This window comes from Artemia franciscana, unplaced genomic scaffold (assembly GCF_032884065.1).
Source record: "Artemia franciscana unplaced genomic scaffold, ASM3288406v1 PGA_scaffold_75, whole genome shotgun sequence".
NCBI lineage: Eukaryota > Metazoa > Arthropoda > Branchiopoda > Anostraca > Artemiidae > Artemia > Artemia franciscana.
This window is the reverse complement of record NW_027062711.1, coordinates 1-16,515: the sequence shown is the minus strand read 5'-3', so window position 1 is coordinate 16,515 and position 16,515 is coordinate 1. Positions and strand designations below refer to the sequence as shown.

The 16,515-nt window shown below is 34.7% G+C and overlaps 1 protein-coding gene across 1 annotated transcript in view; it reads left to right on the top strand.

Moving 5' to 3' along the window:
• LOC136042203 (protein phtf-like) overlaps positions 1-16,482 on the top strand; it is a gene marked incomplete at its 3' end in the record, with an annotated part of 48,774 nt that extends 32,292 nt beyond the window's left edge. The window contains exons 3-5 of the mRNA XM_065727138.1: positions 7,450-7,679; positions 11,126-11,300; positions 16,374-16,482. Coding sequence (XP_065583210.1) covers positions 7,450-7,679; positions 11,126-11,300; positions 16,374-16,482 — 514 coding nt within the window. The remainder of the gene's footprint in view (positions 1-7,449; positions 7,680-11,125; positions 11,301-16,373) is intronic.
• Positions 16,483-16,515: the final 33 nt, after the last annotated feature.

The window sequence follows — 16,515 nt, the reverse complement described above, 5'->3', positions numbered from 1 at the left end:
AAAATTAACCAAATTGACAAATTTATTTAAAAAAAGGGTAAAAAAGACAAATGACGGCACCAGAAAAACTTGAGGGCCCGTGGTCCGCCTGACCCTTGGATCCGCCCCTGTATCTGACATCTTGCCCGTTGTAATATTTTATTGATACATGCTTCCAGATGCTAAGTAAATATTCGGACTTGTATAAATAAGTTTTTTTCTTATATTCACTGTCTTATAAATTTTTTCTATGTTTTTATATTTTTACACGTTTTAGTTGTTACTGTTTTCATGTACACACACAGGTATTTTTCTCGGGGGGGGGGGGGGGGGCAGTAATAAAGACACATCTTATTTTATAATTTGAAATAATAATTGCCCAGAGATTGAGGAAAATTTAGGATTTTGACGAGGGACGGGCCCCGTGGCAAGTTGAATAATTCCCTGTCTCTCTTATATCATTTGCGCTTGCTGTTCATGTTTCATAAGGAAGGTCCTTCCAGTGGTTGGCTTGAAAGATCTCTTCGGAAGATAAAATAATCCGGGCGCACAACTCCATTTTTTCCACCTTTCCCGGATTCCAACCCTTTGTATTTTAACTTAGTAACACAGGGACGATTTGAAAACCATTTCATTTGCTTAAGACCATTTCTTAGCTCAGAGTCTGATTAAATCTATTGTTGAAAGTTCGGGAACTCCAGTGGAATTCTAAACTTATCGCGCAAAAGTTTTAGATGCAGTCCTGTCTATGTAACTGTCAACTCGTGATTTCTTATCTAGATTTTAATGAATTTACACGATAAATAAGTTTAATCTGAAAAACGTGCTTTGTGTTTGTAGGTGTTTTGCAAATGACATGTGTATTAGCTCATGTGTTGGCTTTGTTTCAGGTTTTTAAGCATTACTTATGGGATAAGAACCTGCCTTCTTTTCCAAATTAAATAAAAAAACAAGTTTTTTAACTGAAAGTAAGGAGTTGCATTAAAACTTAAAACGAACAGAAATTACTCTGTATATGAAAGGGGCTGTTCCCTCCTCAACGTTCCGCTCTTTACGCTAAAGTTTAACTCTTTTTCTCAACTCTACCTTTTAAAACAGTAAAAAACTTATATATTTAAAATCAGCATCAAAATGCGATTCCGTTTTTTAGAATTTCGGTTACTATTGAGCCGGGTCGCTCCTTACTACAGTTCGTTACCACGAACTGTTTAAAAGAAATTGTTTAAGATATTGAAGTTTAAGGTGCAGACGTAAATTCAGCTGCAAATTGGGAGGAGTTAATTTCTAGATCAAGTTAAAATATTAATTTTAATTTGTTACAAAATGGGCTATTCGAAATAGCTTAGCCTTAAAATAAGTATAATTAAGGTTAGTGGCCGAGCTACGAGATATGTTTGAGATCATTCATCCTCCCTCTTAATTTCAAAATAATGTACAAAATATGTACTTTTTAATTACATAATAGTTATAATTCCTTCTCTATAGTTGACCCACCCCCTGATTAAAGCTACCTGAAATTAATGTAGCTAAAACTAGGTTTTCAAAAAACCCCAAATTTAACTCATTTGAAATCAAGTTTACCATCTGAAATTGTCTCAAAGGAGGAAATTTGTTCAAATAAAAGGAGGAGATTTGGTATTTTTGGTATTTCTAATAGGTTAGTTTTAAAATTAACCAAGCATAGATAGCGCTGCTTTCATTTCGAAATACCTTTAACAAAGCTTGAAGATCTGAGATCTAAGTACCTTGAAGGTTCGGGAGCTAACTTTTGTTAGTAAAATTCACAGCAAGTCCCTTCAATGTAGGTATAAATCAGCTTTGACAATGTCCTTTATCCTTGCAAAAATTAATTAAAAAAACTAAGTTTTTATGGCACATGGTATTAACCAAGTGACATATAGCAATCGCCAATTCTGTCGGTCTGTCTGTCTGTCGGTCTGTCTGTCGGTCCCGGTTTTGCTATTTTAGGCACTTCCAGGTAAGCTAGGACGATGAAATTTGGCAAGTTTATCAGGGACGCAAGCGTATCGTTTTCCCGATTTGACCATCTGGGGAGGAGTGGGGGGCCGGTTAATTCGTAAAAAATAGAAAAAATGAAGTATTTTTAACTTATGAGCGGGTGATTGGATCTTAATGAAATTTGATGTTTGGAATGATATTGTGTCTCAGAGCTCTTATTTTAAATCCCGACCGGATCTGATCACATTGGGGGGAGTTGGAGGGGGGAAAACCTAAAATCTTGGAAAACACTTAGAGTTGAGGGATCGGGATGAAACTTGATGGGAAAAATAAGCGCAAGTCCCAGATACATGATTGACATAATCGGAACTGATTCGCTCTCTTTGGGGTAGTTGGGGGGGGGGGGGAGCAATTCTTAAAAATTAGAAAAAATGAGGTATTTTCAACTTACGAACGGGTAATCGGATCTCAATGAAATTTGATATTTAGAAGGATATCGTGGCTCAGAGCTCTTATTTTAAATTCCGACCGGATCTGGTAACGGGGGCGGGGAGTTGGGAGGGGGAAACCTAAAACTTGGAAAACACTTAGAGTGGAGGGATCGGGATGAAACATGGTGAGAAAAATAAACAAAAGTCCTAGATAGATGATTGACATAAACAAAACGGATCCGCTCTCTTTGGGGTAGTTGGGGGGGGGGGGGTATTTCTGAAAAAAAATGAGGTATTTTTAACTTACGAACGGGTGATCGGATCTCAATGAAATTTGATATTTAGAAGGATATCGTGGCTCAGAGCTCTTATTTTAAACCCGACCGGGTCTGGTGACATTGGGGGGGGGGGAGTTGGGAGAGGGAAACCTAAAACTTGGAAATCACTTAGAGTGGAGGGATCGGGATGAAACATGGTGGGAAAAATAAACAAAAGTCCTAGATAGATGATTGACATAAACGGAACGGATCCGCTCTCTTTGGGGTAGTTGGGGGGGGGTATTTCTGAAAAAATAAAAAAATGAGGTATTTTTAACTTACGAACGGGTGATCGGATCTCAATGAAATTTGATATTTAGAAGGATATCGTGGCTCAGAGCTCTTATTTTAAACCCGACCGGATCTGGTGACATTGGGGGGGGAGTTGGGAGAGGGAAACCTAAAACTTGGAAATCACTTAGAGTGGAGGGATCGGGATGAAACATGGTGGGAAAAATAAACAAAAGTCCTAGATAGATGATTGACATAAACAGAACGGATCCGCTCTCTTTGGGGTAGTTGGGGGGGGGGGGTATTTCTGAAAAAATAAAAAAATGAGGTATTTTTAACTTACGAACGGGTGATCGGATCTCAATGAAATTTGATATTTAGAAGGATATCGTGGCTCAGAGCTCTTATTTTAAACCCGACCGGATCTGGTGACATTGGGGGGGGGGGGAGTTGGGAGGGGGAAACTTAAGACTTGGAAATCACTTAGAGTGGAGGGATCGGGATGAAACTTGGTGGGAATAAAAACACGAGTCCTAGACACATGATTGACATAACCAGAACGGATCCGCTCTCTCTGGGGTAGTTGGGGGGGGGGGGGGTTAATTCTGAAAAATTAGAAAAAATGAGGTATTTTTAACTTACGAACGGGTGATTGGATCTCCATGAAATTTGATATTTAGAAGGATATCGTGTCTCAAAGCTCTTATTTTAAATCCTGACCGGATCTGGTGACATTGGGGGAAGTTTGGGGTGGGGAAATCTAAAATGATTGAAAACGCTTAGATTGGAGGGATTGGGAAGAAATGTGGTTGGAAAAATAAGCAGAAGTCTTGCATACGTGATTTACATAATTGGAACGGATCCGCTCATTTGGGGGGGGGGGTAATTCTGAAAAATAAGAAAAAATTACGTATTTTTAACTTACGAAGGAGTGATCGGATCTTCATGAAACTTCATATTTAGAAGGACCTCGTAACTCAGGTATCTTATTCTAAATCTCAACCGGATCAAGCGTAATTGGGGGGGGGGCAGTTGGGGGGACTGGAAATCTTAGAAAATACTTAAAGCGGTGAGATCAGGATGAAACTGGATGGGAAGAATAGCAACCTGTCTAAGATACGTGACTGACATAACTGGACCGGATCTGCTCTCTTTGGTGGAATTGGGGGAGGGGATAATTTTGAAAATTGAGGTATTTGTAACTTACGAAAGGGTGACCAGATCTTAATGAAATTTGATATTTAGAAGGATCTTGTGCTTTAAAGTTCTAATTTCAAATTCCGACCAGATCCTGTGACATTCGGGGGAGTTGGAGGGGGAAACCGGAATTCTTGGAAAACATGAAAATTGGGGCATTTTATCTTACGAATAGATGATCGGATCGTAATGAAATTTGATTTTTAGAAGGAATTCATGTCTCAGAGCTCTTATTTCAAATCCCGACCAGATCTTTTGACATTGGGGGGAGTTGGAGGGGGAAATCTTGAAAAAACACTTGGAGTGGAGGAATCGGGATGAAGCTTGGTGAATAGAATAAACAAATGTCCTTGATACGTGATTGACAGAATCGTACTGGATTCGCTCTCTTTGGGGGAGTTGGGGGAGGGGTTCAGTGATTTGGCAATTTCGGTGCTTCTGGACGTGCTAGGGCGATGAAAATTGGTAGGCATGTCAGGGAGCTGCACAATTTGACTTGATAAAGTCGTTTTCCCAGATTCGACCATCTGGGGGGCAAAAGGGAGAGGAAAAATTAGAAAAAATTAGGTATTTATAACTTACGAGTGGGTGATAGCCATTCTTTTCAACTTAGTCATAAACAATATTGTTTTGTATATTTTTAATTTGAATTAATAAATGTTGATTGATTGATTGATAGTCAAAAACCTAATAAATATGTCTTTGGGGACGACTTAATCCTCCCAGTCCCCAGGGGAGGGGCTGCAAGTTACAAACTTTGACCATTGTTTACATATAGTAATGGTTATAATAAAGTGTACAGATGTTTTTAAGGGGACTTTTTCGCTTGGGGGGTGGGTCGGGGGGAGGAGGTTACATGGGAGGATCTTTCCATGGAGGAATTTATCATGAGGGGAGAGAAACTTTTGATGGGTAAGACTAAACTTGACAAAATTGATATATTTAAAATCAGCATTAAAATGCGATTCTTTTGATGTAACTATTTCTATCAAAATTCCGTTTTTAGAGTTTCGGTTACTATTGAGCCGGGTCGCTCCTTACTGCAGTTCGTTACCACGAACTGTTTGATAAACTTGACAAAAAGATTATTCATTGAAGATGGTGATGATGATATATTTATGCCAATTTAGTTCAATATTGCCAATGCGAGACTTGTGTGCAGTGTAACACTGTTCTTCGGAGATGCCATTTCCAAATATCCCAAAACATAAAGGCTCTGTTCCAATGTGCAAAATTTTATACATTTTATTTATAATATATATTTTTAATACTGTTTAGTTCTCTGTCGGGGGAATCATGGTTATTTAAGTGTTTTGGTTTAACACAATTTGGATGACAAATATGAATTTCTTGTAAAATAAGGGAGGATAGAGGTGAAAAGGGAGGACATACTCTCCAAAGGACGTCTGGCAAACTTGTTTGGAATATTTTACTTATAAAATAGTGTAAAAGAATAAACTAAAATCAAATATAAAATTTTACGTAATTAAGTACTTAATAAATATAGTAATATTAAAATACGTATAGTAAAATAAGAGCAGAAAACTTTTTGGTACATTATTTAAAACCTAAACCAGGAAAGGTTTTTATTTTTAAGGTTTTCTTTTCATCCCCGAATTATAAGGTAAATCTAGCCGGCCCACTTTAAAATACCCCGTACACCGTGTTGTGTGGGGTATCATTCGGAACGAGGGTGGTGCAAATATAAATTGTGTGACCTAACAAGTGGTGCTCTGAGACGTAAACCAGGTGACGAACAGTGGGCATTCCCTCAAATCTAACCCTTGTTCCCAGAAAGCTATGACTTCAATTTAGGTATTTGGAAATAAAATGGTGAAATAAAAAGTATTAGTTTAATATTTAATAACTTAACTGTTGCCCTGTTTAATTGCTATGGTTAATCTGGATTACTTTTAAAACTTTCCTGGGTCTTTCATAATTGAAAATAAGTAGTAACAGAAATGTATAAGGTGTTATATTAATCTAAATTATTGACCTTTCTAAGCCGGATACGAGTTTACTATCTTGACTAATAAAACGAGAGTGAGATGACATAAAAAACCTCATACAAACAAGATTTTATGTTTCCCATGATGTTTTAATATTATTTTTTTTTTACTTGCAGTGTTTTTGTTTTGCTTAATTCTGTGTGAAGTTGCCAAAATTTCGAGTCCCACAAAGTTTTCTCTATAAAATCAGAGATTTTAGCTGAATAGCCCAATTTTTCTTGAAAAAAAAACAAAAAAAAAAACAAAAAAAAAACAGTTTCGATAAGAAAATGAGCAAAATTCCTCTAACTATATTCTTCTTGATTTATCCCTTTCTATAAATCATTTAAAACTATTACATTTGTTTATTTACTATAAATATGTACTTTTGGCTGAGAATAGTCATCTCTATTACTAATTTTATTCTTAGTTCTCACAGTCGGGATTAGCAAGTTCACCTGTCGTAGTATCATTTCAACTAAATATGAATTATAAGCTTCATGATGTCCTTTAAATTTTGTGGATTGATTCCACTGAACTCTTATTATTTCCTCAGTCATCTGATGAATGTCAGTGAATAATTAAAATCTCAATTAATATCTAAGCTCATAAATAAGATGGTATTATTACTATCCTTTAGAACTGAAGTGGAAACACATTTGGGTATGGTAACTGCCCTAACAAAAACTACTTGATTAATTGTAATTTTCAAAATCGTATTGCATATAGGAAGAACAAGTGGGAATGTTGGAAAACAGATAATTTCTTTTTAGCTAGAGTTTCACTTTATAATGTTTTGACCCCGCTCATGAAGCGGAAACCCCTAATCACCCTTAGAATGAAGAGCTATCGTAGCTCAGTTCTCTAAAATGAGAATTTGTTTTAAGGGTTTCTATTCGGAAATTTTGAAAGAATAGATTTTTCAAATTGATACAATTTTCATAATTAAAGTGCCCTGAACCGGTATATTTAAGCTTCTACCCAAGATTAAATTCAGGCGGGAGGGAAAAAACATCTTTCCAGCCATTAAGGAGGGTGGAGGGAGTCAGTTTGGTTAACCGCTGAATATGGCCACACGTACGGGGTTAATAGCCCTTTCTGTTTTGTTTATTTTTTCTTAAAAGCACAAAATTTATCGAGAAATGAAAATTGAATTTGGGAGTGATGTGATCTGCATTTCATCACCTTCATTCATCTGAACATCGCTTGCCAATTTTATTTTCTATGCTTTAAAATGGAAATTGGAGGCTGGAAATAGAAATCGTGGAGAATTCTTAGATCCTGTAGCAATAAATGCAGGTCAAAATGCTCTTTTTATATTAGAATTCAAAATTCTATCACTTTCAGGCACTTCATTTCCTAAGCTTAAGCCAAAGCATGGTTTTTTCACGATTTGTCGGCAGTCATTCTTTAAGTTATTCTTGCTTCCGTTGTACAGAAACTGGTGGAGCAGACACACTCACCCGAAGGCATTTTGGTTTCTTGTCGCCATCTATATCATTCAAATGGGTTCAATGGCATCATATTTCTTGACAGCGGGAGTAACAATGGATGATACCCAGAAACTCTATTTTGAAGTATGTATCAAATTCTTCCATTTTTTACTTACTTTTGTATATTTTGTTCTCATTATTATATGTTTGTGTCTTCTTTGAAGGGTAAAAAGTAGTATCATGAGCCTAGCTCACTTTAAAAAATAGGTGAATATGTTTATTCGCTTTAGTAGCTCAAAGGTAACAGCTATATGTCAATAAACATAAAAAATTAAAGAAAACCAGCAACAAAAGCAAATCTGCAAGAGAAGCGACGATGCTACTCCAAGGTCAACTCAGTTAGAGTCAACATTATTTAATGTTGTTCAACACTATTTAATGCAAGGTCAACACTATTTACCTCAACGTTTTCCACGTATTGTCACCATTCTGTCTTGTTTTTGACTGGTATGTATTCGTTATTGAAGAAGAAAGATTTGGGCCAGATCCGTATTGCTTGTTTTAGATGGTTGGTCGAAAAGAACGATGTTTGGCAGTGTCATCCTTCATTTGCAGAACGTATCCTAGCCATCTCAACCTTTCTCTCACTATAGCCCTAGAATGCAGGATAAAACCACCTGCAGCTTACTGTTTGAAACACGATCAGTCAGAGGGGTATCCTAATGAATCTGTAGACAATCCCTCTGGAAAACCAATCCTCCACCGTCTTTCGGAGCGCCTACACTGCGTCCTCCATTTATACTTATTAATTGAAAAAAAAATTCAACATAACAAGTTTTTCAAAGAAAAGTAAAGAGCTCCGTTGAGCCAAGAATGAGCAAAAATAAAGTCAAACAATCTTTGATCCGTAAAACAATCACAAATCACTATAAATAAATAAATGAAACTCAAAACGAACAGAAATTAAAATAAATAGCCGAGTCAAACCCAAAACGAGCAAAAACTAACATCAGTAGAGCTGACAAACCCGATACTTTCTCAAGACCAGAACATCATTTGCGCTTTACTGGGCAAACTATGAATGCGCTTTACTGGGCAAACTAAGAAACGACCCGACTCAATAGTAAACGAAACTCCAAAAAAACGGAATTTCGTGCTAAAAGATATATCAAAAGAATCGTATTTTTATGCTGATTTTAAATATATAAGATTCATCAAATTTAGTCTTTGTCATCAAAAGTTACGAGCCTGAGAAAATTTGCCGTGTTTTGGAAAATAGGGGGAAACATCCCCTAAAAGTCATGGGATCTTAACAAAAATCACACCATCGTATTCAGCGTTTTAGAGAACTTAATAGAGAAAATTTCAAGGTCCAATCTACAAAAATGTGGGATTTCGTATTTTTTGCCAGAAGACAAATCACGGGTGCGTGTTTATTTGTTTGTTTGTCTGTTTTTTTGTTTTTTTCCCCAGGGTTCATCGTATCGACCAAGTGGTCCTAGAGTGTTGCAAGAGGGCTCATTCTAACGGAAATGAAAATTTCTAGTGCCCTTTTTAAGTGACCAAAAAAATTGGAGGGCACCTAGGACCCCTCCCACGCTCATTTTTTCCCAAAGTCAACAGATCAAAATTTTGAGATAGCCATTTTGTTCCGTATAGTCGAAAACCATAATAACCATGTCTTTGGGGATGACTTACCCCCCCCCCCCCCACTGTCCCTGGGGGAGGGGCTGCAAGTTACAAACTTTGACCTGTGTTTACATATAGTAATGGTTACTGGGAAGTGTACGGACGTTTTCAGGGGGATTTTTTTGGTTTGGGAGGGAGAGTTGAGGTGGGGGGGGGTTACGTGGGAGGATCTTTCCATGGAAAAACATCTCATGGGGGAAGAGACTTTCAATGACGGGGGCGCATGATTTTTTAGCATTATTTAAAAAAACAATGAAAAAATAAATATGAAGTTTTTTTCTACTGAAAGTGAGGAGCAGCTTTAAAACTTAAAACGAGCAGAAATTATTGCGCATATGAGGGGTTTACCTCCTCGTAATACCTCGCTCTTTACGCTAAAGTATTTTTAGTAACTTCAACTATTTATTCTACGGCCTTTGTCATTCAAGGGTCATTCTTAAGGAATTGGGACAGAATTTAAACTTTATTGTAAAGAGCAAGGTATCGACGAGGGGTGAATTCCCTCATATACACAATAAAAATATACGAATATAGAAGTTCGTTACGTAAGTCATTTCGTAAATTACGTATATTTTTTTACTAATGAAAATGTTCTTAAAAAAATTAAAAGTTCTAGTTGCCTTTTTAAGTAATCAAAAATTGGAGGGCGACTAGGATTCCACCCTCTCTCCTTTTTTGTCAAAATCTTCTGATTAAAACTATGAGAAAGCCATTTACCCAAGAAAAAAAAATGCAAATTTCGTTTTAATTACTTACATGCGGAGAGCCAAGATCAAAATATGCATTAATTAAAGAACGTTCAGGAATTTAATAAAAAAACAAGTTTTTTTAAATGAAAGTTAGGAGTGACATTAAAACTTAAAACGAACAGAAATTACTTCGTATATGAAAGGGGCTGCTTCCTCCTCAATGCCTCGCTCTTTACGCTAAAGTTTGACTCTTTCTCTTAACTCTGTTTTTTAAAACAGTAAAAAACTTTGTTTTAAAACAGTTTTTTAAAACAGTAAACAGTAAAAGGCATACAAAATAAGATTTAGCGCGCATTGTATGGTCGAGACCAAAAAAGGTTCCCCTTTCTAAAAAAGCCCCTTTTCAAAGTCAGAGTAAATACAACTTTCTTTGTTTTTACGACCGTTAATTTCCAGGCAGATTCTAGATAATCTGGATAGTCAGGGGTATAATTTTGATAACTGTGGCCTTTGGGATATGAAAAGAATACTATATTTGACGAAAATGTTTTGTTATAAGGTATGTGGTGTGGATAAGGAAGTATATTGCGACCAGATTTTTGGATTTTTATTGGTTTAGTGTGTATTTTGCCACCCTTCATAAGTTTGGACAAGTTTGTTACTTCCTGGGGGGTGACCGTTAAGGTGTTGTTGTTGTTTTATCCGGGTAATTTCAGGGAAATCTTGAGAAAATTTAGGGATAGTGAAACTGCTATCGCTTTAAGCTAAAGGAATAAACCGAGGTGGGATTATTTTTATTATAATAAAACTATTTATGATATTATAATATTTTTTTATATATAATATTATATATATATATATATATATATATATATTTTTTATATTATATAATATATAATAATTTATAGTATTATAATAATTCAATTTGTGTTATAAGTTATATACGCTATATACGTTTAATCCCTCAATTGAGCATCAAAAATACCAAAAAATTATACAAGTCGCATTCCTATGCATAAATAGGTAAGTAAAATGTCACGTAAAATGAAAGTATCCAAAGGTACATTATAAAAGATAAGGTTTTAGCACTAATGAGGCAAATAGATTTATTTCGGTACCTTTAAGTTTTAATAAAGAGTAGTTCTCGTTTAGGGGCAGGAAATCTTTCTCTCTTAGTGTATATTGCTTTTTCAGTAAATTTTTCTCTTGTAGGGAATAAGTCCTGTGGAGATATGTGTACCATTGTTAATGATGTTAATCTTAACCTTTATACTTTGTCAAATTGTTGCTGGGCATTCAGCGTCGCCTCGACTAAGAAAGAAGTTGAGGGGGAAAAAACCAAAGCGGCAGAAGAGGACTCTGTCTGAAAACAGACGTACATTATTAAGTAAGAAAATCCAAGTCTTTTATATGTACTAATTAATAATTAGTCACTGCTCCCTTTATTATAAATTATGACTATGCTTGAATTTTTTCCCCCATTAAGGCAGATATCTGCCTAATCTCAAGTAGACTCTTTTTTGTCTATTAATGTTGGAATAAGGCACTAAAAAATTATTGCAATTATGTCATTTAGTTATATAATATAATTTAATAGATTACTAACTATATATCCTTATTCAGTATATACAATAATTGAAAGAATACATTGGAAATGGTTGAAATAGTCTATTTTCTTCGGCTTTTAGTATTTTCCTTCGTGTTGGTGGGGCCCTTCACTCATATGATAGGCTACTCGGAATGCTGATGATTTTCTATTTGAATATTGAGACGCCACACGAACGATTTCATTTATCTCTGGTAATTTGAATAATATTCCGAGTGGCGTTTGGGTGGCTGAGCACATTGGCTATTTAAAAATAAATTGGAAAATAAAGTATTTTTTTTAGCGATGGTTTATACTTGTTTGGATTTTTTTTTTCGTTCTTCTGTTCTTTTTTTTTATGATTAGAATGTGATGAGAGAGAAATTTGATTTATTTTTTTTGTTTTTTAAACGGATTAATATATCAGTAAATATATATATATATATATATATATATATATATATATATATATATATATATATATATATATATATATATATATATATATATTTACATATGTATATATATATATATATATATATAATATATATATATATATATATATATATATATATATATTTACATATGTATATATATATATATATATATATATATATATATATATATATATATATATATATATATATATATATATATATATATATATAGTAAATATATATATATATATATATATATATATATATATTTACATATATATATATATATATATATATATATATATATATATATATATATATATATATATATATATATATATATATATATATATATATATATATATATAAACTATAACGATTATAAGAAAAAAAATTAGTTCAGTTTAATTGGCTAAAATTCTAACGAATTCACCCTTCAAAAATTGGCCTCCCCCACTCCAACGAAACCTTGAAGTAGCTTTGCTTGTTCTTAGTCTCTTCTTAGGCGTTAGTCTCTTGTTAGGGAGAACATGGGTAGAGCGTCGTTTTTGATTCAGGCCTACCTTTAATAGAAGAGAATAATTACTACAAAATTGGATTTTCTTTAGTTTACAAAGTTGTTATGCTCGAATTAGGAATGAATATATAGGTAATATAGTGTCTGGAAATGTATTGTGAAGTTTCTGCATTAACATTTCGGGTGGGGGGGGGGGGCAATTTTACAAGGGCGTCAGTAAGCAAAGTCTTTTAGGAAAGGGCAATGTGACAAGGGTACCAATAATTGACAAATTGACAAATTTATTTAAAAAAGTGAAAAACAGAAAAAATATATTAATTAAATATTTATATTTGGCTAAGAATCCGGCTCAAATCCAGGCTAATGCATACAGTGCAGTAGATTTGACTCTTAGTTGAAGTTGAGAAAAAGAAAAGGAGAAAATCAAGGAGGTGAAGAAGAAGGTCTAAGAATGTGTTTCAAGCTTGGCAAGTTTCAAGGCTTGAAAGATGCTTGCAAAATAAGTTTCTTTTGAAAAGAAGAAGAAACAAATTTGGCTCAAATCGTGGTTAATGCCTACAGCCCAGGAGAAACAGACTCCAAGACGAACTTGGAAACAAGGAATAAGAAAGAATAAAAAGGAAAATCTGAGTTATCAGTGTTCAGACCTGTCTGCACAGAATCTTTCAGGTCTTGTCAGCAGGGAATGGGTCGATGTAAAAAATCTGAAATCATCTTCCCGAGCCCTAATCTGGGATTTAGATATGTCCCTTAGAGTCTCATTCATCTAGCAAAACAACTTTAAGAGTTAGCGAAAAGTCGCTGTTTTCTACTTTTACTGACAGTTTTAGTCGGCGTGCTTTGTCTCATAATCGATATATCTTCCAAAATTTAAATAATTTCAATGATGGGGGTAAGAAGACTCGGAAAATGTGCATTCTCAGCCGTTAATTTTTCTGGACGAGTGTCTTAGGAACGGCTCAGAGGAGGGGTAATTCTTCCCTTTGACCCTTGATTGTTTCTCCTGTGTGCAAGGGCGCCGACGGAATATTCTCCAGGGGGAGGGCAGACGCCAAAATAGCAGTGGTGACACGCAATATATTTCAGGATATTTTTTTTTTGTAGGAATAAGTTTATTTTGAAATACTTATAGCGTAAAACTTTCAAATAAAAACAGCAATTAAATTGCATGCAAAATGAAACAAAATACATTCAATTTTAAATGACGAGGATTCCTGGCAAAGGGATCGATTTATTTAATATATAATATGTTTAATTATTATGTATTTAATCTTAAAAGAAAAGCAAATTCAAACCAAAATTAAAAGAAGATTTATTGCTTCCGTAGGTTATAACAGATGTAGACTTTTAATTTATACATTTTCCTACGCCATAGAATAGTTAAAGAGTAGAGATACTCAAAAATCATCCTGCCTGCATAAATACCCTGTTTTGATCTTCTACCGGCCATGTAAAATCTACCTCTTTCAAAACAAGACATTTCTCACCCTTGAACTTAAATCCCTTATATATTCAGACATTAAAAAAAAAGAAAAGAAAAAAAAGCAAAAGTAAAACAAAATTTAAACATACTATCCAGCTGTCAAATTGGCTCTCTTTCTTTTTATTAGCCTATTCAACTAAATAAAATGAGCAGGTTCAAAAAAAATTTCTTCACAGTTGAATCTTATCAAAAAGTTTGGGATAAAAAACTGGTAGTAAAAAGTGACTTGGGTCAATATTCACCAAACCTAAAAATGGAATTCCCATGACAATTGCTAAACCGGTAGTATTAACTTCATTTGCTGATTCTAAATCTATACAATCCTTTCAGTTCATTGTTACCCACCCAAAACTGAAAATCTGAGATAAATTGCCTCATTTTTCAAAAAGGAGGAACACCCCCCCAAAAAAGCAAGCGATTCTGTTGAAAATCCCTTTATCAGATACATCATATCAGAGTTTCAAGCTCCGATCTTCAGAATGTAAAATTTTACATTTTTTTTTCAAAAGAAATATCGTCGATGCATGTTTAGGCTATTTGTTTTGCTTTTTCCTATGGGTGATTGTATCAAACCGAAGGTCCAAGATAATTGGGAGGGGGCTGATTTAAACGTAAATTTAAATCTCTGTTTAAGTGACCATACAGATTGGGCCTAGGGAATGTCTTGTTTTCTGCCGTTTTAGGGCACCAAATTACGACTTTACCCCGAAGATGATGAATTTGCAATCAATTTAAAATTCTGATAAGCTAATTGATTTGAACGAATCAATAACTATATTTTAGGCTTCCTAGTTGCAAAAGAAGGAATGCCACACGGTGGTAGTGGTGGATTCAACCAAGTTGATTCGCTTTGTTTGTAATGAAATTAGGTTATTTTTTGGTGATCTGTAATGGAATATCAGCTATAATGAGGGGAGGGAGTCATTGTTTAAGTGGGGATAGGGCAGATTCCTAAAAAAGCACATTTTAATGGACAAACTGCTTACTCTTCGTGAGGCTTCAGATAAATGTTGAAAGAGGTAGATGGAGTAGGAATTAATTAACAGTAAAACAGTAAAATTAATATAGTAAAAGTCTAACTTCACCGTTACTGAGAAAGGGTCATCATATTTTAGTTTTGTGTTTTGTTTTAAGTTTTTTTTATATATTTTTATCAGTTTATTCTGCACTGAGGACGGTCAAGCGGAGGTCTTGACCGAAATATTTTCATAATTTTCATTTTCACTGACTGTTTATTGTCCTCGTTCTTCCCTTCTTTGCGATTTTGTGTTTTGTCCCATACGAAAATTCTTTCTATGTCTTGCTTTCTCTTTACCGATTCAATTTTACGCGTCGAGATGTTAAGAGTAAATGTCCGTGGTAAATTTTCACCAGGATTGAATTGTTCAGATCATATTTCTGTGGAGAGGGTGGTTTTTTCTGTGGATGTGGAGCCAGATATCCTAGCGTTATTTAGAAAAACTATCCGAAATTAAATTTAAAAAAAAAATGTTTAAAAGTTTATTTTAACTGAAAGCAAGGAGAAACACTAAAACCTAAAACGAACAGAAATTATTACGTATACGAGGGGATTTGCCCCTCCTCAATATCTCGCTCTTAATGCTAAAGTTTAAATTTTGTCGCAATTATTTAAAAACGACTCCTGAAACACAAGGGCCGTTTAATTAGAAGAATAAGTAACTTCTGTGGGACCTGTGCCACATCACCTTCAGATTTTTTTTTTCCGATAGCCTATGTGTGAATGCAATTCAAAGATGATTTTCAAAGTTTGAGTGTTTGTAAGCTAAGGCAGCTCAACCGCCATTTTCATTAAGTTGACATTAACATAACCATGATCTACTACTACTAACGACTCATTGCAGCAGCAAGCCGCCTGAGGCCAAAGCATCTATGCTTGCTTCTCCATCCCAATCTATTCAAGTCTTTCTCTTTTCACCCTCACAGGAGTTCCGATTCCTCTTTAATATTTCCTTACGACCTCCTCATACCCCATTTGTGGACGGCCTGCTTTTCGTTTGGCCCTAGATGGTTAGCTGCTAGGATGATCTTTGACAATTTGTCATCCTTTATCTGCAGAACATACCCTATCCATATGAATCTTTGCCTCATTATGGTCCTAGAAAGTGGGGTCGAACGAACTTTTTTGTATAGTTTTACAGGTTGATATGCAGTTTCAGACTGGTTTGTGAATTGACACGTCTTAGTTCTGCTGTGACGTCAAGCGCTTTGAGCTGTGATGAAATGTTAGCAACACCTTTTTTCTCTAACTTTTTAACTTATTTTCTTATTTCTGTTTTATTTGATTTTATTTACCTATTTGATTTTTTTTATTCTATTTCATTTTTGTCTAATTTATTTTAAATTCTTTTTTTTTCTTTTTTTGTTTTAAATCGCCAGTTTAATTTAAGTGAACACTTTTTCTCTGTCTTCTGTTACAGCAGCAAGTGGTTCCAAATCCTCTTTGGATACAAGTAATAATGAAGGATGTAACGAGGAGATTGTTGGTACCTCAAAATCTCAATCATTCAGCCAAAGAGAGAAAATAAGGTCAGTTTCAAAAAATGTTGGTCAAGTGACTAA